Source organism: Amblyomma americanum, chromosome 3, assembly GCF_052857255.1.
Source record: "Amblyomma americanum isolate KBUSLIRL-KWMA chromosome 3, ASM5285725v1, whole genome shotgun sequence".
Lineage (NCBI taxonomy): Eukaryota > Metazoa > Arthropoda > Arachnida > Ixodida > Ixodidae > Amblyomma > Amblyomma americanum.
The window spans coordinates 38221305-38247300 of NC_135499.1; the positions used below are offsets into that span (position 1 = coordinate 38221305).

Sequence of the window (25996 nt, forward strand, 5' to 3'; positions counted from 1 at the left end):
AAGCATCTGCTCTCTCATTACCTAAAATACCAAAATGGCTAGGGACCCAGCAGAATATAATGTTATGTTTTTGCTTTGCGATTTTAACTATGTTATGTATGATTTTTCCTATTATGGGTTAGGCAGCACTTCTAGGGTGCAGCGCTTTGAGCATACTCAGTGAATCGGTGTAAATGATGCTATTTTTTATGTTTTGTTTTACTATTTGTTCTACGGCTACGAGGATGGCATAACACTCCGCAGTAAATACCGATGCATACTGTGGCAATCGTATCATTTTTTTGCTTTTTCCTTGAATTACTGCACTTCCGACATGACTTTCTGTTTTTGAGCCATCAGTGTAAAATTCAGTGTAGGTGTTATATTTTTCTTGTAGTGCAAAGAACTCTTGCAGTATGTGCTCGTGTCGCATTTCCTCTTTGTTTACGTGTGTCAGCGTGAAGTCACACACCGAAGGGAGGCTGTACCATGGTGGCAGATATTCATGACTGTGTGCAATATTCGGTAGGGCGTCCAGCACTGCTAACTCGACATTTATCTTCAAAGCGCATTATTAGTGGCCTGATAAAATGTGGTTTATTATTGAATAATCTTCTAGATGGGCACTTGGTAACAATGGGATAGCAGAGATGTTTAGGAAGAGAACGGGTTTTTCGGATGTACTTGCATGTAAGTGTGACTCTTCTGTCCTGTAGTGTGGGCTCATTAGCTTCGAAATAAAGACTATTTACCGGGGATGTTCTATATGCTCCAGTTGATCGGCGCAAACCAAGATTATGAACAGGGTCCAGTCGTTTCAAGTAGGATGCTCTTGCCGAACCATATACCACGCACTCGTAGTCCAGCTTGGAGCGCACCAAAGAGCGATATATTAGCAATAGGAATGCTCTATCGGACCCCCACCGTTTTCGCGAGAGTACCTTTAATACATTGAGGCCTTGGGATGCTTTCTTTTTAAGGTTGTTAATGTGTGGTAGAAATGTAAGTTTCTTGTCAAAAGTGACGCCTAAAAATTTATGTTCTTGTTTGATTGGCAGTGTGGTTTGATTCAAGCACAGGTTGGGATCGACCTGTAGGCCTCGTCGTAATGAGAACAGAACAGCTACTGTTTTCTGAGGAGAGAACTTGAATCCATTTTTCTCTGCCCGAGCAGCCAGTTTATTTAGTGTGATTTGTATTTGTCTCTCGCAGGACAGTATGCTGGAAGAACTGTATGCTATCTGTAAGTCATCTACATAAACTGATACATTACGGACTTGGGTATTACTTTGGATAAAGAATTCATTTTTACTATGAAGAGTGTCGTACTTAAAATGCATCCCTGGGGTACGCCACTCTCTTGGGTGAATGTCATTGACAGAGTTGCTCCTAGACGGACTGTGAATGTGCGGTTAGTCAAGAAGTCGTTCAAGCAGTTCAGCACCCTGCCGCGGATCCCTTGCTCTGCTAGGTCATGTAGGATGCCGAACTTCCACGTGGTATCATAGGCCTTCTCCAAATCGAAGAAGAGCCCGATTCAGCGGTGCTTATGGATGAACGCCTCCCGGATGGTGTTTTCTAGGCGGACAAGGCGATCAGTGGTCGAGCATGCTTTCTTAAATCCACATTGATGTACATCTAAGAGTCGACGAGATTCAAGTGTGAAGGTCAGTCTAATGTTTATTATGCTTTCGAAAGATTTAGCAATGCAGCTGGTGAGGGCTATCGGTCTGTAATTGTTTGGACTTGTTGGTGGTTTTCCGTGTTTAAGAAAAGGTACTATTATTGCTTTCTTCCACTCCTCAGGTATATTCCCAGTTGTCCATATTTTGTTAAAGAATTTCAACAATGCCTGCACGGCAGCCTCAGAGAGATGGGCAAGCATAGTGTAATGCACATTATGTGGGCCTGGTACTGTGTTTTTACCAGAAGATAATACCCTATTGAATTCCTGGAGTGAGACGGGTTGATTGTAGTCATCGTGCATACCTGCTGCAAATGGAAGTTTTTGTTTTTATACTATTGCTTTGTACTTCTGGAACGTATTTGTGTAATTGGACGAACTGGAAACTTCAGCCAAATGCTCAACCAGTATGTTACCCTGTTCTTCTAATGATGTTTGTGTCCCGGGTGTAGTCAATAGAGAAAGTGTGAAAGGGGTATGGTCACTACTGAATCTACGAACCTTTTCCCACATTTTTTTTTAGGTTATTGAGCTGTTTATTGAGGACACATGTTTCTGCCACGATGATTTCTCGGCATTTCTTCGAACGAATCGCGCTCTGGCCTTGACCCTCTTAAAGGCAATCAAGTTCTCCGCTGTGGGGTACCAACGCAGAGAGCCCCAAGCTTTACTTTGTTGTTTTTTTGCCAATGTGCATTCTTGTGTCCGCCCTACCTTATGTTTTTTGTGTACGAGTCCTGTTGTTTGTGGTATGGCCAATATAGCGGCCGATATTATGCATGAAGTAAACTTTTCATTAATTTCGTCTGTGCTGAGGTCTTCACAAAGTTCTTTCTATAGTGTGGCACTTGCTGTAAAAAGTGACCAGTCGGCGAGGTGAAGTTTCCAGCGCCGTGGTCTTGTGGGGATGACTGGAGTAGACGATGAGAGGCTGATGATAGTAGGTAGGTGATCACTACCCAGAGGGTCTTTTAAAACATCCCATTTAAAATCGTTAAAAGCGATGGTGGTGCGAAAGCTAAATCGAGGAAGCTCATTTTTGCCGGGCTTGGGCAACAATGAATGGCTTTTCCTGTATTTAAAAGACAGATATTATTTGAGAGGATAATATCTATTATTTGTCCCCTTGAGTCACATCGTTCGCTTCCCCAAAAAGGGGAGTGAGCGTTAAAATCCCCAACTACCAGATATGGCTCTGGAAGTTCTTCTATCAGTTCTTGTAGGTCATGGACTTTTAAATTAGTGTGGAGGAATGTACATGGAACAGATTGTTGGAGTTTTGTAGCTGACAATGCTGACTGCTACCGCCTCAAGTTTTGTTTTGAGCTTGATTTCTTGAGCAGGGATGCCACATTGGACAACAATCGCGACGCTTCCCGAGAATTGATTTGCCTGCTCTCGATCACGTCTAAAAGTTTTATAATGTATTAGGATATGCACATGTTGTGGACTAATATTGGTCTCCTGAAGACATAAAACTGTAGGTAACAGTGACCCTAAAATATGTGTTATGTCACTGTAATTCCGCATAAGTCCTCTGCAATTCCACTGAATTAAAAAAGCCATGTTTATGTTCTTGAGAGGAAATGAAGCGGGGTTTACTTATGTGGTGGGCCCATTATGAGGGGCCTGTCTTTTTTCCGCTCAAGAGAGCTGTTCCGCCTCTGTAGTAGAGGCGGAGTGGGTGTTGTATCCATCACCTCAACCGAGGTGCTGGAGGACCGCGGAGGGGCCGCGGGTGTGTTAGTTTCAGGCCTCTCCCGACGGGGGGAGGTCCTGCGGGATGCCGACCCATGCACCGGCGCTCCCTGCTTTGAGGGTAGCAGAGCAGCCTTCGCTGTCCCTGCCTGGGGCGTGGATGGCCCTGCCACTGGCTCTATGAAATCGAAGTGGGGTGGCGAAGCTGGTTTTTGCTGTGAAAGAGAATGTGTTCGTAAGCGCAAAACGCCTCCTTGCTTCTTTGAATAAAATGTTTTCTTTTGTCTTTATGGAAATTATTTCTTTTTTTTCCCAGGACGGACATGCCCTGGAGTACGCTGCATGGTCTCCTTCGCAGTTTGCGCAGCGCAGTGCTGCGTCACATTCATCAGAATGGTGGTCTTTCGAAGCGCATTTCGCGCAGGGTTTGCAGCCGCAGCAACTCTGTGAGCCGTGGTCAAACTTTTGACAGTTGAAACATCGGCGGGGATTGGGTATATAATGTCTGACGTTGACTTTCAAGTATCCAACTTCGATCGTTTCGGGCAAGGTGCTGGTGTTAAATGTGAGGACCATGTGTTTGGTATCTATTTCTTTGTTATCCCTGCGGATCTTGATTTGGTGAATGTCGGTTACATTCTGGTCGGTAAGCCCTTCAAGCATTTCAGCTTCTGTGATATAGATAAAGTCTGATTCAGAGATTACACCTCGGACTGTGTTTAGAAATCGGTGGGGGGGTTACAGAGACAGAGATGTCCTCTATAGACGCAATGTTTGACAGTTTAGAACACTGGATGCTGTCGCGCAGTTCAAGAAGTAAGTCGCCGCTGGACATTTTTGAGACCTTGTAGCCAGGGCCCAAGGTATCGGTTAAGCATTTTGACACTAGGAATGGGGATATTATTTTTGCCTGTATTCCGTCATTTTCACTGTGGATTACGTGGAACTTTGAAACTGTTTGTATTTTTTTTGAGAAAAAATCAGCTGCTTCGTTCCGCCCTCTTTTCAGAGAGCGATCAGGTTTGGATAAGGGTGGAGCCATAAAAAAATTCAGTTTTTTGTCATGCTGCCAGCCACCCAGCACAGAGTCCAACAAGGGGACGGGACAGGAACTTGAACGCAAGTCCTGCCCACGCCAGCTGTACACCTCAACTATGTGATGACCCCCATAATGCGCAGGTCCACACGGGACGGAGAGGCAAAGAGACACCGTATGGCTCAGTTTAAACAAACAGGTATATTCAATAATTACACATGATTAAGATTATACATCAGAGGCTGGTGCGTCCGAGCTTACGTGCCGACGACTTCATGGGGGCGATGGAGTGGCTCCGGAGTTGGGCTCGAGCGGTTGCTGGCAGAAGCTGCACGCCGACGGGCTTCGGCGCTGAAGGCCCTCTTGGCGAACGATGTCGTCCTGAGCGTGCTTGCAGTAGAATTTCAATAGTCGTCCGTTTCTTCGAGGATGGTTCACAAACCCTTCCTCTAGTGTCGTTCGGCTTGGAAGATGAACAGGAGGCGAGCTTGTAGATGATGACAGCAGAGCATAATTTTACAACATACATATACAGAGAGTTAAACTGGAAAAAGCAGAACTGAATTTACAAAAGAACAAACTTTGCACTACTTTACTCATCGACCGGGCAGGTTAGTGCCTAAGTAGCATCACATTACATGCTAAGCATGGAGTCCCAGCTCAGACTGGACTGCATCCGTTTACATGTGCTTTTAAGCACTTGATTAACAAAGGACTAAGGGCGGTCATTTCCAGTGGCCCGCCCAAAGCATCAATTCTCCAATCCAAAATAACATGCGAGATGGGGACAACCCCTTGGGTTGGGCTTAGCCTCGAACCCAGAGTCTGTTAACAATACAAACTAAATAAACAACAAAAACGCCACCACTCTCTCTCAAGTGAGAGTATACACAGGCTCTCTCTTCGGAGCTAATTCACTAGCGCCTGTCTTTCCACATTCTTGGCGAGTACTGCCTGTCCGCCATGACAGGTGTCCGTCACGGCCCTTCTGGGAAGCTGTGGGTGCCTTCCCGGCGATAGCCCACGACAAAGGGGGGGAGGGAAAGAATGTTGTCTTCGCGGTAGCGCATAGCGTCGACTGTGGTACGGCGCGCTCTGGCCCGCTGACAGCTCCCTTGTCCTGGAATGTGCCCGGAAATTGGGGAGGATAAAGCCTGTTTCCCCGGGGCGGCGGCGGGTCCGGTTGTTCTGGTCGTCACTCAAAGAGCATGGCTGGGTAATTGATGATGCCGCTGTCACGCGTCTCCGTCTACGCCGCCCCGTCGAACGTGGATCCTCGTAGCACACACGGAATGTCACGCTCGCTCACCCTCCAGAAGAATGTTCTCCGAACATTTGAGTCCACGCAGCTCCCCTTGTCTTTCTGAATCGCCTCGCACAGTGCGTCCGACAAAACACTTTTCGCTGCACTCAACACCACTGCACAACACCATATGCCTCCGCTGTCATAACTGGCGTCTCCAGGGGCAGCACTGATCTTCTTTTACAGATAAACATGAAACTCAGCACCCAAGCCTCTCTTTTCTAGTCCAAAATGGACGAAATAAATTTACCACAGTTACAAAGGAGCTCCCACTTCTAGCACGATCACGGCACAGACAAAAATATAGATAACGAAAGGAAGTAGGGCAGGTTCTGCATGCGCTCCGCATGCTCTCCTGTGAAGGTGTTACTTAATGACAGAAAGGTTTAACTACCAACTCCGATAACTTAACACATAAGCACATAGCAATGTTATGAGCTGCGGCATTACACAATTCTAACCAGTTCACAACTCCGCTCTGTTTACGCCATTAGTCCGACTTAGCTTTCCGATTTCGCAGCGGATATCGGCCTTCATGAGTCATACTAAGTAAGTCTGTGACCCTTTGTCTGCTTTGGGACTCGCGAGGGCTCGTGGCAGGAGCCTCTCCTGGCGTTATCTGCGCGGCAACCTCGCGCGCTTCTTCTTCTAGCAATGCATGAAGTAAATCCGGTGGCATTCCGGCCGTCACCTCGGGCGCCTGCCGAACAAATGCAGGAGAGGGCGTTTCTTGCGAACTATCTGCGCGCTCCGCTTCACTTCTGTCCCCATCAAAATCCGCGCTTTCCCTTTCCTCATTTCGTGAATACTGAACCGGTGCCGACTTGAGGCGATTTGCGTGTATCCTTATCAAGCGCCGGTTTACGTCTCGGACTCTGAAGTTTACCGGAGAAAGCTTCTCGACAACCTCGCACGGTCCTCTCCACTTCGTCTGGAACTTACGAGCTAGCCCAATCTGCCTTTGGCAGTTTTCAATGTACACGCTGTCCCCCACATTAAACGGCGCGTCTCTAGCACTGCGATCGTGCACCTCCTTCCTGCGCTTCGCCGCTTTCTTTAAGGACTCCTTTGCGATGTCCCTCGCCACTTGCAAGCGCGATTCTAGCTCAACCTTATAGTCGTCCAATGAAGCGTATGGGACACGACGGGGGCCCTCTGGCACTTCACTAGGCTGGTCCGGGTCTCGGCCGTAGAGAAGAAAGAATGGCGATTCGCCCGTGCTCTCGTGTGCTGCGGAATTGTAGGCAAACATTGCATACGGGAGCCACAAGTCCCAGTCCCGCTGGTCGCGCGAAACAAAATGCGACAGGAACCCGGCCACGGTTTGGTTCAGTCGCTCCACCGCGCCGTTGCAAGCCGGATGGTACGGTGTTGTCTGCTTCTTAGCGATCTTAAGCAGCTCGCAAACTCTCCTCATTAGCTGCGACACGAAGTTCGTTCCCCGATCTGTCAAGAGTTGCCTCGGGGGTCCATGTCGGAGCACGATCTGTTCGACAAATGCTCTTGCAACCGTGTCTGCCTTCTGATCTGGGAGTGCTACCGCTTCCGCGTATTTTGAAAGGTGGTCGACAAATACTAAAATGTACTTGTTTCCGGAAGTGGTCGTGGGCAATGGGCCCATTATGTCCATACCTGTCCGCTCGAAGGGAGCCGAAACCTCAGGGAACGGCTGAATTGGAGCTGGTCTTCGTCCCTTGGGTGTTTTTCTTTCGAGACAGGAATGACACTTCGCACAGTAGTCTCTAACATCCTGTCGCATGCCACTCCAAAAGTACAAACGCTCCACACGCCTGCGTGTCTTCGCTACGCCAAAATGACCGGCGCATGGCGCATCGTGAAACGCGCGAAGAACCCTTTCTGTCCACGACCGAGGTATGACGACTCTCTCCCAAGCGGTTTTCTCTGGTCTCCCTTTCCTGGTTGGCCTCGTGCGCCGACACACGGTGCCGTCTTTGTCAATGAAATAACCTAGCTGTTCGGGGTGAGACGGTGCGCCCTCTAAGCTTTCCATTATTCGCTTCAGGTCAGGATCTTTGCACTGCTCTGTGCGTAATTCGGCGGGGTCGACTACGGGGACAAACTCATCTATAGCTGCCACGGCAGCTGTGCGGCTGAGTGCATCAGCATTCAGATGTGTCTTTCCTGACTTGTGCTCAACTTCAAAGCAGTATTCCTGCAGATGTAGATTCCATCTAGCGAGTCGCGAGCTAGGGTCCCTGACACTCATCACCCATTTCAGAGGATGGCAGTCTGTGACTAGCTTGAATTTGCGGCCGTAAAGGCAGCATCTGAGGTGCTTTACTGCCCAGACAACGGCGAGGCACTCCCTTTCCGTAGCTCCGTACTTTTGCTCTGTGGGGCTCAGCTGTCGGCTAGCAAAAGCAACGGGATGTTCTTTGCCCTCCATAATCTGAGATAGCACGGCACCAACTGCGAACTTTGACGCATCTGTGGCCATAACGAAGGGCAAATTAAAATCCGGGTGGCGCAACAGCGGTGCACTCATTAGCTTCCCTTTCAGGGCCCCAAAAGCATTCTCCGCGTTTTCGTCCCAGCGAAAGGCGACATTTTTGGCTGTTAAGGCGGTGAGCGGCTTAGCGAGCTTGGCGAACTCCTCTATGTGCCTTCGGTAGTAACCGATCAGGCCGAGAAACTGCCGGACCTGGCGGACGCTAGTCGGGGATGGAAAATCCGAGACACACCTTAGTTTCTCAGGGTCCGGTCGCACGCCGTCAGCTGAAACAACGTGCCCGAGGTATTTCATCTCGTTTTTGAGGAATTGGCACTTAGAGGGCTTCAGCTTGAGACCCGCTGCTCTTAGTCGCACCAAAACCTGCTCAATATCGCGCAAATGGTTATCAAAACTGTCACTGTATATGATAATGTCATCCATATACACGAAGCACAGCCTCCCCAGAAGACCTGCCAGGATAACATCAGCGGTTCTCTGCCAGACAGCAGGGCTGTTGGCCAGACCCATCGGCATTCTTTTCCATTCATAGTGCCCTGAGGGCGTGTTGAATGCCGTTTTCTCGGCATCTGCCGGATCCATTGCTATCTGCCAGAATCCCGCCGCCATGTCCACTACCGTGAAGTACCTGGCAGAGCCCAGCTGAGAAAGCGTCTCCTGTATATTGGGGATGGGGTATGGATCGATGCGAGTTACGGCATTTAGTTTGCGGTAGTCCACTACCAATCGATACGAGCCATCTGGCTTTTCCACCAATAGTGCTGGTGCTCCCCAGGGTGACTTTGAGTGTTCGACAATGCCGCGATCAATCAGGTCCTGCACCTGCCGCTCCATCTCCTCACGTTGGGAGTAAGGAATCCTGTACGCACGCTGGTAAACGGGCGATGAAGTGCCGGTTTCTATCCTGTGCTTTATAACGCCACAGCAGCCCAAATCCAGGTTGGACGCGGCGAATACCTCCGAGTAGTCGTTCAGCAAACCAGCCAGAGCCTCCCTCTCCCTGAATTTTACGTGAGAAAGATCGAACGACACCTTTGGAGCAGCCGAAGGACTAGCATGCTCTACAGTTGCGAGTACCGTATCGGTGGGCTCACGTTGCTCTATCGCAGAGGTGAAGAAAGCCAATGTTTTGTTCTTGGGAAGGCTCAGTGGCTGCTGGCTACAGTTAACCACCCGTAGCGGCACTCTGTGGGCGTCATTAACTGTCACGAGGCACGCGGCTGCCTTCAGGCCATTGCTGAGAGAGTCGACCGGCTCAAGCACTCCCACGGCGCCGCTCTCTACATCTGAAGGCACAAACGCGTACAAAATGTGCTCCGACCAAGGAAGGACGACCGCCTCCTCGACCAGCCGGACGGCAACCCGCGAATATACCTTCTCCAATGATCCCACTGTTTGACGGGTGTCAATATCGGTAATGCGAATCTCAGCCCCTCTCCTGTTCAAAAACGGAACTTTTGAGCCGCCCGCATTAACCTCTTCCTCAGAGAATGAGACTACTACCTTCCCTTTTCTCAAAAAATCCTGGCCTAATATACCTGACACTCCGTTTGGCAGAGACACCGTGTCCGGGCATACGTAGCAGGGGTGCTCCAATGCAGTTCCGCCGAGAGAGAAGTGTAACCGGTAGAGTCCACTTATGCCAAGAGGATCCCCCGTTATGCCTACAAATTTGGTTGCCATACCACCAGACGCTTCCAACACCTCGCGGTCCCCCTTCCTTCGAAGCGTGTTAAAACTGCTCTCCTTAAGCAATGTCACCTTTGACCCCGTATCTATCAACAATTCCATACAACAACCATTTAACTTGCAACGCACAACAGGGCATGCCTCGTCGGCCACACAAACTACCACCACCTCATCATCTACTGCTCCCTCCCCACGCTCCTCAGGCTGGGGAGGACTAACTAGTTTTTTGACTCGGTATCTGGAGCCCCGCTGTAGGCTTGCTTAGGGCGTGTCTCGCCTGCTTCTCTTTGTGGCTCCCCACGGCGCACGTTTTGGCAGAACCTGGCGATGTGTCCGCGACCCTGGCAAGCGAAGCATACGATTTCTTCAAAATCTCGCATACCGCGCCTGTAGCTTTGTGGCGGTCTCCGGTTTCCAGCGAATGGGCGCTGTTGAGCGCGCGCTTCAACCTGGCATTCTACCTGCTGAGATAGCAGCTGTTCTAAGCGATCTAACCGCTCTGTCAAGAGAGCAACCTCAGGGTTGAGCACCGCTCTCTCTATGACGCGTACTCTCGCTGCGGCTGTCGTTAACGCCTCATTTTGTTCCTCATCCAATGCGGCCTCCACGGCTTGGTCGAAATTGCTCGGCTTGCGCGAGAGCACGAACCGGCGCACGGGGTCTTGCAGACCAGCCACGAACAAAGCGGTCATTTCCTCTTTAAGTATATCCTCCGCGTATTTCTTCTTAAGCTGGTCTCCTTCCTCCTCCCTGCTTAACGTATCGCGCGCTAAGCGCTGAAGCCGCGACGCAAACGTTCGCACGTCCTCCCCTACCATCTGTCCGGCGTCACGGAACCTCTGTACTCGCACGTGACGTGGTTCAGTGTCAAAATGCTCAAACGCGAGCTTCTTAAATTCCGCAAATGATTGTGGATTTTACTTTTTCGTCTCGCCATGCAAAATCATGAGCAGCTCCTGCCATCTTACACCTCGCCATTCCCAGCATTTGAGCATCGGACCATCCCCCCATTTTCCCAATCTCTTCTAGCATGGAAAAGAAATCGCAGATTGGAACCCCTGTCTTATCTCCCGTAAACGTCGGAATGACGCTTCCTAATGCCAGCATGCTTGCTCCGAGCGACGGCTGTGGAGTGGGAGCTCCCTCAGATACAGTCATTTTTTTTTCAAGCCCTCCAGTGCCTCAAGCCTCTCAAATGGGGGTAAAAGTCCCACAATCAGTCCCGTGATTCCCTTTTGATTACAATTTTGAAGTCATGAATGTCACAGCATTCAGAGGACATTTGCTTTTGAGACCCCACTTCTGACACCAGTGTGATGACCCCCATAATGCGCAGGTCCACACGGGACGGAGAGGCAAAGAGACACCGTATGGCTCAGTTTAAACAAACAGGTATATTCAATAATTACACATGATTAAGATTATACATCAGAGGCTGGGGCGTCCGAGCTTACGTGCCGACGACTTCATGGGGGCGATGGAGTGGCTCCGGAGTTGGGCTCGAGCGGTTGCTGGCAGAAGCTGCACGCCGACGGGCTTCGGCGCTGAAGGCCCTCTTGGCGAACGATGTCGTCCTGAGCGTGCTTGCAGTAGAATTTCAATAGTCATCCGTTTCTTCGAGGATGGTTCACAAACCCTTCCTCTAGTGTCGTTCGGCTTGGAAGATGAACAGGAGGCGAGCTTGTAGATGATGACAGCAGAGCATAATTTTACAACATACATATACAGAGAGTTAAACTGGAAAAAGCAGAACTGAATTTACAAAAGAACAAACTTTGCACTACTTTACTCATCGACCGGGCAGGTTAGTGCCTAAGTAGCATCACATTACATGCTAAGCATGGAGCCCCAGCTCAGACTGGACTGCATCCGTTTACATGTGCTTTTAAGCACTTGATTAACAAAGGACTAAGGGCGGTCATTTCCAGTGGCCCGCCCAAAGCATCAATTCTCCAATCCAAAATAACATGCGAGATGGGGACCACCCCTTGGGTTGGGCTTAGCCTCGAACCCAGAGTCTGTTAACAATACAAACTAAATAAACAACAAAAACGCCACCACTCTCTCTCAAGTGAGAGTATACACAGGCTCTCTCTTCGGAGCTAATTCACTAGCGCCTGTCTTTCCACATTCTTGGCGAGTACTGCCTGTCCGCCATGACAGGTGTCCGTCACGGCCCTTCTGGGAAGCTGTGGGTGCCTTCCCGGCGATAGCCCACGACAAAGGGGGGGGGGGGGAGGGAAAGAATGTTGTCTTTGCGGTAGCGCATAGCGTCGGCTGTGGTACGGCGCGCTCTGGCCCGCTGACAGCTCCCTTGTCCTGGAATGTGCCCGGAAATTGGGGAGGATAAAGCCTGTTTCCCCGGGGCGGCGGCGGGTCCGGTTGTTCTGGTCGTCACTCAAAGAGCATGGCTGGGTAATTGATGACGCCGCTGTCACGGGTCTCCGTCTACGCCGCGCCGTCGAACGTGGATCCTCGTAGCACACACGGAATGTCACAACTATAACCAAATATGATTCAACTCAGGGTAGTTGGTCACACAAGGTTAACCCTCGCCGCCAGGAAAACAGGAAAAACCAAGAAGTGAGTAGGATATAGGAGAGTTGTGAGACAGAGATAGGAAAGTGAAAGATGGAGGGGAGGATAGGAAAAGGCGACGGCCGATTCCCTCCGGTCGGGTCAGGCCGGAGGTGCCGTCTGCAGGAAGCTGGGGCCAAAGTGGTGTGTTGCCTCCGCCAATAAGGGTCCAAACGCTCGGCATCGGCTCAACCACCAGGATCCCCTTTTCCCCGAACACGGCGATGCCACGCACGGCTAGGCGCGGGTGCTCGGTCCGTGATGATGCACTGGTCACCATCATCCCCTTGCGGGGATGTCCCTGCGGATGATCGGGAACCCGTTGTGTCGCCACTCACCAACGCCTGCAAGCTGCAGACGGCCCCCTGCGGGGCCGTCCGTATTCGGTGCGCCGCGCTTGCATATTTTCGGACATAATTGGCGTCATGCTCATAAATTGTGGTGCGGTTGGTTGAGCCGCGAGACACAAGAAAGGAAGCGGCATGTTTCCCCAACTCTATCCAAGTCAAATAGGGGCAAAAGCAACGGGTAGCGGCCGAGGGGCGGGGCTAGTACGGTGTCCGATCGGCTTCGTAGCTATTGCATTTTTGCATCGATATCTAGACTTTGCGTCTCTTAATGTAGTAGTAGTAGTAGAAAACATTTATTCTAAAAAGGTATGATAGAGAGGCGAAATTACAGATTTTGGGTGGAGTCCTTATTTCAGGACCCCAATGTCCACCGCAGTTGCTCTTGCTTGGGATATCAGCTTTAGCTGCGTCGCCAAGTCAGAGCTGAGCAGGGCAGACTCCCACTGTTCCTCAGAGTGATGTTTGTCTAGTTCGGGGGGCTTGGGACCCGAGCAGCCCCATGTTACATGATATGTTGTTGGAATTCCGCCACACCAGGGGCAGATTCTGTTATATCTGTCGGGGAAGATGATGTGGTACTTGTGTAGGTTAGGAAAGGTGTTTGTCTGTAGTGGTCGTCATTCCCTCGCCTCTGCCGCCGTTAGCTTAGGGTGTGGTGGGGGATAGACTTGTCTTTGTGTTCGGAGAAGGAGGAGGCGCTCGCCGTACGTAGAGGGGAGAGGGGTGAGGTCGGAGAGGTTAGTGGCTCGGTTAGTATATCCTCGAGCTAGACTGTCCGCGGCCTCGTTTCCCTCGAGCCCCCGTGCCCAGGAGTCCAAATGATTTGGTGCTTGCATGTGGAATTTTGAACTTGTGGGGAAGTCAGAATGGGAGCGACGGAGTGTGGAAGTCTGCCAAAGAGGAAGAGGTGACACGCAGGCTGGGAGTCGGTAATAGATTTTAACTCATTTCCCGTAGCACCGCCGTGCTGGATTGCGAGGGCAATTGCAGCAGTTTCTGCTACTGTGGGAGAGCAGTTTCGTAGGGAGGCGCTGGCGATTTCCTTGAAATTGGTGTCCAAGACGACCGCCACCGCGTTTGTTTAATCGGGGTACATGGCTGCGTCGACGTATACAGCATTTTGTGCCTGTCGATGTGTGCGGCGCAGATAGTCCACTCGCGCCTTTCGTCGTCCCTTTTGCGAGACCGAGTGCATGTTCTTCGGGAGTGGAGCTACATACACGCGAGTTCGCAGAGTTGAGGGTAGGTCTCGGTTGTCCTGGACGGTGCGTATGTCAGCCGGGGAACCCTCTCTTTCCAAGATGGCGCGTCCAGCTTTGGTGGTGTGGAGGCGTTCCTTTTGCGATGCAAGGACGGCTTCTCGAATTTCTTCTATTGTGTTGGTCAGTCCAGGTCCTCGAGGTGGCAGCTGGCCGTGTACATCGGGAGGCCTAACGCATGTTTGTAGGCGGTACGGATGATGGTGTCTGCTTTGTCTCGCTCATTCCCCAGAAGTGGTAGAAATGGGAGACCGTATGACAGGCGGATCATAACTACAGCCTGTATCACTCGAATTGTATCCTCCTCTCTCATGCCTTTTCGGTTGCGGGTGATGCGCCGAATCATGCGAGAGATCTGGAGGGCAGTTGTCCGGAGACGCTGTAACGTGTGGTTGGCTTTCCTGTCGCTCTGAAGCCAAAGGACGAGGATGCGGATAAGAGGGACTTCCTTTATTCTCGTGCCTTCGAGGTAAACCTCGATGTCGCCGGGAGATTTGTAGGCATAGCCCTGAATGCGGATAATTTCGGATTTTTCGGGTGCGCAGCGGAGGCCGCAATTTGCTGCTTGTCTTTCTACGCAATTGACTGCCTCATGTAGGGTGTTTTCTTTGTCGGCAAGGAAACCCCAGGTGGACCAGATGGAAATATCATCAGCGTAAATAGTATAGCCGATGCTTTTAATAGCCTCGAGTGCTTTTGTCATGCCGATCATAGCTATATTGAAGAGGAGAGGAGAGATGATAGAGCCTTGGGGAGTGCCTTTGTTGGGTGTCTGCTCTGTGCCGGAGCGGACATCTCCCATGCCAATCGTGACCGTGCGGTTGCTGAGAAATTTTTTGATGTAGTTGAAGGTCTTGGGTCCGCAATCGAGGGCGTTGAGCTCTTTCAAGATGGCGTCGTGAGAAACGCTGTCTAAAGCGCCTTTCAGATCAAGTGCCATAATTAGGTGCTCGCCGCCTCTCGAGATGCTACTGAGTACTTCTTCCTTGAGAAGGAGGAAAGCGTCTTGCGTAGAAAGACATTTCCTGAAGCCGATCATAGTGGGAGGAAAGAGGTTGTTGTCCTCTATGTAGTTTTCGAGGCGGCTCTGGATAACGCGCTCGTATAGTTTGCCCAGGCAAGAGGTGAGGGAGATGGGTCGTAATGCTTCCAGGCTTGGTAGTTTGCCTGGTTTTGGGATAGTTAGGATTTCGGAGTGTTTCCACTCTGCAGGGAGTTCTCCCGCCTCCCATAGGGTGTCATTTATGTAGGTAGTGAGGACCTCGATCTGCGACTTGCCCAGGTTTCGAATCATCCCATTTGTGATCTTGTCCGCGCCAGCTGCCGTGTTGCGTGTGGCAGATCGAGCCGCGGCGTAAACCTCGGCAGTGGTGATGGGGGCGTCCAGCCTCTCAATTGGGCCTCCCGTGCACGAGATTGTGCTGGGAGGATGGGGGGTGCCGATGTATTTGGTTTTGAGGGCGGTGAGGAGGGCCGCGTCGTCTCCGGGGTACAGATGGGCGATTTTCTTGAGTGTACGGTTAGAAGTTCATACCGACGCAAGCAGCGAAGAAGTTCTGCACGCTTCACACAACGAGCTGACAGCTGGACATCTAGGGTTTAGGCGCACCCTCCACCGCATTCAAGACAAGCATTACTGGCCGTGACTGTCTGCGATGTCGCACATTTTCTGAAAACCTGCCGAGATTGTCAGCGACGAAAGACTTCTCTCACTCGACCAGCAGGATTTCTGAACCTCATTGAACTCCCCTCATGGCTCTTTCAGCCTATCGGCATAGACTTGCTTGGCCCTTTCCAAAAGTCAACTTCCGGAAATAAATGGATCATAATAGCGACCGAATACCTGACCCGCTACGCTGAGGCAAAAGGCCTACCGAAGGGAACAGCAGCAGAATTCGCCAAATTTTCGTTGAGTGCATTCTTCTGCGACACGGCGCCCCTGATGTGCTAATCACGGAAGAGGAACAGCATTCACGGCGGAACACAACGCAAGCCATTCCTGCGTTACAGCCAAACCAGCCACCGGAGAACAACTGCATAACACCCGCAGACCAACGGACTTTACGAGCGCTTGAACAAAACCATCGCCGATATGCTCACCTTGTATATCGATGCCGAACACAAGACCTGGGACGTCATCCTGCTTTACGTCGTCTTCGCCTACAACACCGCAGTGCAGGAGACCACGCAGATGACGCCTTTTAGGCTCGTCCATGGCAGGGAGGCCACGACCACGCTAGACGTCATGCTGCCAAACGTTACAGAAGAATAGAAAGTCGCCGCCTACCTTCAACGCGCCGAAGCCCGAAGACTTGCCCGATTACGGATCAAAGACCAGCAGCGGTTCGACGCCAGGCGCTAGAACCTACGATGACGCAACGCGGAATACAAGCCAGGAGACCAAGTCAGGGTTTGGACGCCCATTTGGCGCCGTGAATTGAGTGAAATGCTTAATAATGGTAATTGGTTTTTGGGGAAAGGAAATGGCGCAGTATCTGTCTCATATATCGTTGGACACCTGAACCGCGCCGTAAGGGAAGGGATAAAGGAGGGAGTGAACGAAGAAAGGAAGAAGAGGTGCCGTAGTGGAGGGCTCCGGAATAATTTCGACCACCTGGGGATCTTTAACGTGCACTGACATCGCACAGCACACGGGCGCCTCAGCGTTTTTCCTCCATAAAAACGCAGCCGCCGCGGTCGGGTTCGAACCCGGGAACTCCGGATCAGTAGTCGAGCGCGCTAACCAAAAGCTTCTGCGCGGCTATTTTGGCCTGTACAATGTTCTTCGCCGGCTAGGTGAACCGGATTATGAAGTCATCCCGGACGGAATGACTGCATCCTAGCGACGCCGCGTACGACCAGAGGTTGTTCATGTCGTCCGTCTGAAGCTCTAATATGCGCGCTAGAAGGACGCTGCATTTCCACACTCTGTGTTTATTTTCGCACGATCCGTTTTGTTTGTTGCTTGTCGCATTATTTGTTTTAATGCATCAGGACGATGCTTCTTTGAGAGGGGGGTAATGCAGCGGGTTTTTTCAGTATTTGCTCATTCTAGAAATCTGCCGCCACGCAACTTTATGGCTTTGTTTGCGACGCAAGACACGACCAGATTTACCTCGATGGATCGCATCCAGGCAGAGCGGACTATACGTTGTTCCAGAATGTTCTAGTAACTTTGCACGCTTTATCTAGAAAGTTCACTGTCGGCTTTAAATTGAGCATGGCCGACCGCGGCGGGGATTCTGTTCGACGACCGCCGAGCACGCTTGTTGCTACGCCGCCGTCGAGTGATTCAATCCATTGTGGGCGCAAGTCAGCCCAATAAGCAGTTCTTTTTTGGAAGAACTTCTGTCCGTCTTCATCGCTGCTTCGACTGCCAGCCACTACGTGACAATATCAAGAAGTAACTCGGTACTACAGGCAACACAACAAGAAACTTCCCCCGCCCAGTTTGAAGCTTAATAATCAGTAAGCGATGGCGGGCAGACGTCTTTAAACAGGCGTCTACCCGCACCAAATATTAATTAAACATATTTTCCCGGAAAATGAGGATGGCAAATGCAAGAAATGCGGAGCGAGAGGGACCCTCGATCATATTATTTGGGAGTGCACACAATCCCCGGGCAGGGCGAATAAGATAGATAGTAGAGACGCCTGAGAAATCTTGCTGCGTAGCTCGGACCCTGAGCACCAGCTCCTCGCCGTCCGACTGGCTGAAGAGGCCGTCCGGTTTCAAGAATTCTAGACCAGCATTTGACGCGGGGACCCTGCCCACCCCATTCCCTCCTGGCTTTCATCTCTCGACAGAGAGGGAGAGCCGGAGGGTAGGATGAGGTCGTCTTCTGTTGGACAATAAATTCTTTCACTCACTCACTCAATGGCCGCTTCCGGTAAGATCCTGCCTCCTCCAAATTTTGAATGGCAGCCTTACAGTCGCTTACTACGAATTTGGCTTTTGTTCCTACGCAGGCGAACGCTATAGCAACTTCCTCCGCAGTCTCTATGTTGCGCGCTCGGATGGCTGCCGCGGAGACTGGAGCCCCTCGGCCGTTGACGACCTAAGCTTCTGCCACTGCCGTCCTGCTATCCGCCGCATGAACTTACGCTACGTCCGCTTCCTCTATTTTGCCGAATCTCAGCTCTAGAGCCTCGGCTTTCTTGGCCCTGCGTTCAACGTTGAACTCCGGGTGTATATATTTCGGGAAGGGGGGCTCTACCAAGGCGTTCCTTCGTTCCCTGTCGATTTAAACTTTCATTTCGATCCCTCTTTCGGGATTTATTCCAACTTTTGCTAGGATTACTCTGCCTGTTTCCGTTGTGCTGAGTCTCCCAATCTGGGAAGCGCGCACTGTTTCCACTAGTTCTGTCCACTTGTTATGGACCCCTAAAAAAAGCAGTCGCTCCGTCGACGTACACATAGGAAACTCTAGTGTCTTTTGAATTCATTTCCGAATGAGGGAATCTATTTTCTTCCTCTCTCTACTTTTATATCTTAGTACGGCGTCGCGTAACTAATTCTGCGTACTAATTCCCGAACTAAGTCTAATTCTTATTCGCCGAGAAACAAGTGTGTCGTTTGACCACAGGTAGCAGAGAATTGTTCAATGGCGCTGGGATCTCGCCAAAGTCACGTAGTGTTATTTCCCAAATTCTTTGAATTTTCCCTTTGTAGGTCGATAGAACCTGGCGAACACAGCAAATACTACACCAAAAGCGACACCGATCAAGGAGAAGGCGGACATTCGAATGCAAGCTTAAACGAAACATCAAAATGACTACTCTCTTTCTGGGCGCCGCCCACCGCTTCCAGAAATTTCGTCCTTGGTTTTACATACCGTCATAGGGATCATACACACGCGTCGACGGCTTGATTAATGTGCTACCGCCGTCGGCGTGTGGCGATCGTCTCTTCTGAATTCCCCCAACCTGTCCGAATGGATATTCTTAAGGAAATTATAATGTTAAAGGGTAGTGTTCCGGCAGTTAGCCGTGGCATTTCGCTTAACTGTTTTAGTCAGCATGAGCGGAATCATCCTTCTCCCATTTGCGACCGCTTCCTCAGTGGTGTGTGATGTTTTGCGCTGAATAGTGCAGCTCATTAGCAAAGGGTGTGCAGTATGGTGTTTTGTGTGAGCAGCTGCGCGTGCGATTGGTTATCAGTCCCTCGAAATTTAACGAATCTGGATGAGATAACGGGAGCTGGCGAATAAGGCATTTAATTGCGCTGTGTAATCCACTGAATTCCAAGAAATTGCGTAGCCCCCTGTCAGGCGGCTAATTTGATGCCATTTTCGACGAGTGGCATTAGCCTGAGTTGACATCCTTGCTTGCGACGTTGTCAGGTGGCCGAAGCTGTAAAGTCGTTTGCAGTTGCATTCCGTGAGGATTCCCGGAGAGGTTCACATATCATCTCAGCGCCGACGGATCGCTGTGCGCGCTGCCGAATACAAATCCTGCCCCTCTTCGACACTGCGTGCCACGTCTGCTGCCGCCTGGGGTTTAAATACCCCAGCAGCTGCACTCAAAAGTCGCATTATAGATGAGCGTAAACGTCGGTCAATTTTTTGTGTATATTTATTTCCGGCAGCTTCAAAAAGTGTGTCGTTTCAACGCCGGTATCAGAGAATGATTCAACGGCGCTGGGATCTCGGCAAAATAACGTAGTCTTATTTCCCAAATGATTTCAATTCCCCTTTTATAGGTCGATCAAAACATGGCGAGCACAGCAAATATCACATCAAAGGCCACCCCGGTTAAGCAGAAGGCGCACATTTGAATGCCAATTTTAAAAGAAGCAGCAAAATGGCTTATCTATAGTTCATCACAGTGAACATAAATTTCGGTTGAAGCTCGAGAAAAACGTTTACGCGCATATGCGCTTGTGCAGCTGTCAGATTGCAGTTTCCGTATTCAAAGTAGATTTAAGACTTCAGTGTCCATTAATTCCGAAGTTCTCCGGAGTGAAAACAAGAAGCACATCCACCCTGATCACAAGGTTCGTCATGTGAAAAGCTGCCCAGCGCCGTGCATTGCGTCGTCCTACATCTTGCTCTAGCAATCGCGCATGCTGTACCGGCGCACGATTAGTTTATCTCCACAACCTGTGCCTTCTCTTGCCGTTGCCGCGCTGCTACATACTGGCAACTAGAACCGTCGAAGGATCGGATGCAGCTCCAGCCGGTACTTCCGTCTGGCGAACAGGCTGGAAGAGTGCGGAGCTACTCTACGTGCATCAGTGAAATGTTTCCTAACCACAAGCAAATCGCATGCTTCGAAATGGTTTTACCATTTGACTTCGAAAGCAGCGTCGCTGGGCCAGCGTAGGCACGCTGGTATTTTAAAAACTTTGCCTACAGCCCTCGTCGCTGCCGAGCGCAGTGCCACATTTGTTTACAAACATGACGCTCGTCTGCATATACACACGAAATGAACAGCAAGTCAGTGGGTGCGTAACTGGGCCTTATCGTCTGTAAGCACCCTTGTAGAGCGGGCCCATCATGCTGCCGACAGCTATGCGAGCGACTGGCGTACCGGGCTTGAAACGCGTCACTCCGGGACCAACGCTCTCGACAGTGCCGGCAGCCTCGTGTCCCAGAACGCAGGGCAGCACTGTTCCCTCGGGCGCCGCTGGGCCGTCCACCACGAGCCCGTCTGTCGGACACACGCTCGTGTGCGCGATCTGCAAGACACAATCACTGCGCCGTCTGGACGCCTTTTCCGGCCGGTCAACGCAGGGGCACTCATGAAACTCAAAGGACGCCTAATTTTATTGCGTATTTTCTTCTATCAAATGATGCGTTAGACATTATAATACATGGATTATCGTGTGGTTTTTAACTGCGACCGCTTAATAATTTACAATTGAATTTCGTCTTTCCTCATATGGCCATGCGAGGGGATTGGTTTATGGTTTATGGTGGTTTAACGTCCCAAAGCGACTCAGGCTATGAGAGACGCCGTAGTGAACGGCTCCGGGAATTTCGATCACGTGGGGTTCTTTAACGTGCACTGACATCGCACAGTACACGGGCTTGTAGAATTTCGACTCCATCGAAATTCGACTGCCGCGGCCGGGATCGAACCCGCGTCTTTTGGGTCAGCAGCCGAGCACCATAACCACTGAGCCACCGCGGCGGCTGCCACGCGAGGGGACGTGATGCGCAATCTTCTAAATCAACTTTGTCTGTTCTCCTCGCTAACGTACGAAGCATCCTTAACAAACGTGACTCCCTGAACTCTGTTATCGACACCGGTGACGCAGACATCATTGCACTAACCGAGACCTGGTTACACCCCAATGTTCAAAGTAGTGAAGTATGTTACGGGTCATCGCATTTCAGAATTCATCGCTGTGATCGCACTGCCCGTGTTGTTGGCGGTGTGTTGCTCGCGATAACTAAATTCATTCCTTCCTACTCTATTCACATTTAAACCAAGTTTGAACCTACGTGGAGATGCGCAGAACTTGGCCACAATAAATTTATTTTTGGTGTTTGCTACCGCCCTCCTTCGTACTCGTCCACTTTTGTTTCCGAGTTTCATGCCTCCCTTAACATAGTATCAACACGCCATCCTACTGTAGCAATATTTTTTTAGGCGGCTTGGACTTTCCCAGGCTTTCATGGTAGTCTGAAGTGCCTGTCTTAAGCCCATTTTCATCCCAGAGTCGCGTTTGTTTATATCTTTGTTCTACCTTTTCCTTAAGTCAACTGGTGACTAATCCCACCAGGTCACTGAACCGTAGCGCGAATGCCTTGGACCTTATTCTAACGACATGCCCTGACCTCGTGTCTCTAATATCCTACGTGCCTGGTTTAAGTGACGCCGTAATGTTAGCGTTTGAAATTAGAATCGCGAAAGGTAAAACAATTAATACCACTAGAACCATTCGCGATTACAGCAGAGCTAACTTTGCACTTAGCAAATACTTAGCCACTTTCCTAGATTTGTTCCAGGCCATTTTTTTCAGAGCGAAGCGTGAATCCAATCTGGACTATTTTTAAATCCAAAGTCAGCGAATTGATTCCGGCAGTCAGTCCTTTCTAATCTGCATCACCACCCTGTAAACCACAGATGTCATTGTTGTGGGACGGTAGTTACTTAGGTCAGCTTTGTCCCCTTTTCTCTTATATATCATGTTCATTCTACTCAATCGCCATTCATCGGGGACTTTTGTCTTCCACTATCATTTTATTCGCTACCTGTATTAATGTTTGCTTGTATTTTGGTCCTAGCTTCTTTATTAACATAATCGGAATACCATCTGGTCCTGTTTACGTGAGCCTTCTTCTCTGCATTTTCCCACTCTCTTTGCTGAAGTGAAGCAGTTGCAGTAACCGGTCTATCCTCCTTCGATAAATTATGTGCAACATTTCTTTCTTTAAATTTTTTTGTGATCCTTGTTCCTATGTGTTTCATTGCTTCATCCGCTTCCAGTCGAATGCCCTGATATGTAACAATAAACCTTTGCTCTAGCACCCTGTAGCTGCGCTGCCATCCTGTGGCAGCGCCGCCACCCCGTGGCTGCGCAACCATGCTGTCACGTGGTTGTTCACGTGGTGCGGAACAGCTGCCAACGGCACGATGCCGTTGCTGATCACGTGGCTCGTCACCTGGTTGGTCACGTGACCAGCCACGTGGTGAGGAGCCGAGCTGCCACAGCTGTGCGCATGCGCCGTGTCAAGTGGGACGAAGATGAAGGAACGGGCAGCAAAACGGAGCGGCGAAAGACTGACTTTGCAATTCAACTGAGCAAGCTCCACTCGGTCATTTGTAGCTATCGCGTCATTCCAGGTTTAACCAGAGCTAAACCACCGCCATTTTTTATCATAGATTGCCACTGAGTTTGGTTGCAATTTGGCTGGTGACAGCCGTATGTAGTCGAACTCACACGTTACTCTGTTTTAACGCTCGCGTTAAAAGCCGCGTTCACCAGAAAATTCGGTATTGGTGTTGTGAGCGAAACATTCGCGGTGGTTTAGCTCTGGTTAAACCTCGAGTGACGCGAAAGCTACAGCTGGCCGAGTGGAACTTGCTCAGTTGAATTGCATAGTCAGTCTTTCGCCGCTCCGTTTCGCTGGACGTTGCTTCTTCATCTTCGTCCCACTTGACACGGCGCATGCGCACAGCTGTGGCAGCTCGGTTTCGCCGGCAGCAGCAGCTGCTCCGCACCACATGGCTGGTTACGTGACAACCAGGTGACGAACCACGTGATCAGCAATGGCGCTGCGCCGCCGGCACCTGCTCCGCACCACGTGACCAAGCACGCGATAGCGGGGCTGCGCAGCCATAATGTGGCGGCGCCGACACAGGCGGCAGTGCAGCCACAGGGTGGCGGCGCCGCCGCGCTGAAGGCTCGAAATGCTACCGTAATGTAGCTATTGCTACAAAATCATGGGCATGGCTCTGGCAGGTGGTCCCCGTAGAGCAACCTAGGAGGCAGGTGGGCATCTAGGTGAGCTGACCTGGCGGCGTCATCACAACCTGCCGCCGGGTAGTGAGCAAAGTGCTCACGGGGTAGGTGGCAGTTTAATTATTGTAGCGATTATATTGTAGCGAGTATACAGTGCAGAGACTGTAACCATGTGTATGTGGGTGAAAGTGGAAACTTTGTTAAAAGGTTGAAGCAATACCAGTATGATGTTGCAAACAAGAAAGCGTCGTCAAATGCACTCGTTGAACATTCTGAAAGCAGGCAGCATTACATATATTGCAGTAACGCGCGCATTTTAAAAACAGAAACGAATCTCCAAAGTCGCTTATATCTAGAATCCTTATTCATTCAGAAAACCGAGCACACTCTTATCGCACTGACAGGGCACTTCTTAGTGCGTACGCCCACTGCCTAGGGCACATTTTCAAGCTTAAATAGCCAGCCTTTCACGTCTGTACCTGTTTGTGAACAAGGCTCCCGCGTGGGAGCCGAAACGTCATTGAAGTGCAAATTTTATTTTGGTCGGTGTTCAACCTTGACAGTGTTCACCAGCGCCAGTCTTGACATTCTCGCTCTGTTTATGCGATGAGTTATTTTAAAATAGCGTTATAAAAATTACGTTGACGTGAGGAAATTTTACGGGAATTTTGAATACGGGACGAATTCAAAAATTTCATTTCCGAATTTCTCAGAAACGTGGCCAACTTTCCGCAAAAAAAAAGAGAAATCTCATTAACAGTACTTTCGAGGAAGACGAAGCGGCCCATTCCGTCCATCGTCATTGTGAAAAAGGAAGCCGTAGGGGCCTCGTAATGTCGTGTTTTAAGGAATTAAGTTGGGCTAGTTGGTGCTTTTGATCCGCAGACCGCGACATATTACTTGTGTGCATTTTAACGCTAGTAATGTGTCGCAGTCTGTGGTCATGTTGTAAAACCTTTTTTTGGCGGCTGAATGTTTTAGTTAACCAATACTCTATCCATAGTTATAATTTTGCGACTTCCCTTTATTGTCCCTTTCACCCGAGGTGGCCTATATTAATCCAAGGCCCACCACTACGGCGTCCCCTGCCGCTCTTGGACGTTAAACTATTCACGATACCAAAAACCTTTACCGAATGAACAGCGTACTCCTCAGAAAGCTCATTCAGCGGCTTACGGATTACCCGAAATCGGGAATGGAACCTAGAGTTCCCGCTTTCAAGTTACTTGAGAGGTGCGGTAAATTTGGTGCGTGCTTTAAATGGAAATGAAAAGTGGAATGTAAAAGCATGGACGTTGATGACCTCCTATCTCTATAAAAGGCTGAAACTTTGTAATGTTACCTACCATATGACTTTGCCAACACTACAATTTGGTCATCTGGCGCGCACTTCAGGGGAAGCGGGTGGAAATGTTTTAAGCTGGACTACAACCACTCAGACCTGCATACAGAACCAGCCGCTCTCAACTCTGGTGGGAGGGGCTTTCCTCGTGCGTGTCGTGAGCAATGAAGCGCAACGAGTCCAGCGCCAGCGCAGCCGCACCTTGATTCGCAGTTCACCCTGCTTGGGAGCGGCCACTTGAATGTCTTCAATCTTGAGTGGTTCGCCCACCTTCCAGGCCACGGCCGCCTTGCACGTGATCGGCTGCGAGGAACACGCGGTTTTTTCTGCATTGGTACTGTGGGCACGCTCGCAGTGCTTTAGTGTTCCTGGCAGCGCGAGTAAACGCCCGTAAGAATGAGACAAGGTGAAGCGCAGGCATGCGTACCTTGCTCGTCCATGCAATCTTTCAAAAGTTCAGAGCCCAGGGGGCTGGGTTCTAAGCGCTGCAGTAGAGGCCTTGCAGCATCCGTGAAAACCCTCGTCTGCGGGATGGGAGGCTTAGGGTTCCCCTTTCATTAATAAGATTTGGATTCTTTCCTCTGTCTCCAAGTTTCCTATGTACGTCCTTTTAGCGCACGCTGTTTATCAGTGAACATCTCAAGGCGGGCTAACGAGCGTATCTGGGTGCTCCATCTGGACCACCCTGAATACATTGCCACAAAAACCGATGAGGTGCTTTCGTGCTGGGCACTCATTCCTTTTCTCTCATTAGAAGATTTAAAATACAGCTCAGCGCTCAGAATCTCGAGGCTTTTCCGGTCGAGGGCTGTGTTTTCACTCAGCTTCACTGAAATCTAGCAGCCTTGAGAACGCAGAGCTAGCGTCATTAAACTGGGGCCTGTTCCTCAGTGTTGTTCGTCTCACGTTCCTCTCGTATCTACGTCCGTGAGAGTTGAGATCGGCGATCTGTTTTAGTATTAGAGGACTAATTTGCTCACGCTAGCCCTGAGGTTCCTGACGCTGGTAGATTTTTGAGCGGCACAGGACAGCTGTATAAACATGGATTATAGTTTTTATGTTAACTTGCATGACCGCATTAAGAATGTTATAGCCGGTGGCGATAACGACCGCACATCTACAAAGGGTTTCGTAAATCATATCTGCAACCATGCAGATGGAAAGGGTTCAAACAGAAGTGCCCGTTTAATTTTGATG

At 50.1% G+C, this 25996-nt stretch overlaps 1 protein-coding gene across 1 annotated transcript in view; it reads right to left on the bottom strand.

Moving 5' to 3' along the window:
* The window catches only part of LOC144123685 (alcohol dehydrogenase class-3-like), a 177781-nt gene extending 152542 nt beyond the window's left edge, over positions 1 to 25239 (bottom strand). Inside the window, exons 1-3 of the mRNA XM_077656467.1 lie at positions 25227 to 25239; positions 25001 to 25167; positions 20577 to 20724 (exon numbers count right to left, since the gene is read on the bottom strand). Of these exons, the coding sequence (XP_077512593.1) occupies positions 20577 to 20724; positions 25001 to 25167; positions 25227 to 25239 (328 nt within the window). The remainder of the gene's footprint in view (positions 1 to 20576; positions 20725 to 25000; positions 25168 to 25226) is intronic.
* Between the last annotated feature and the right edge of the window lie 757 nt (positions 25240 to 25996).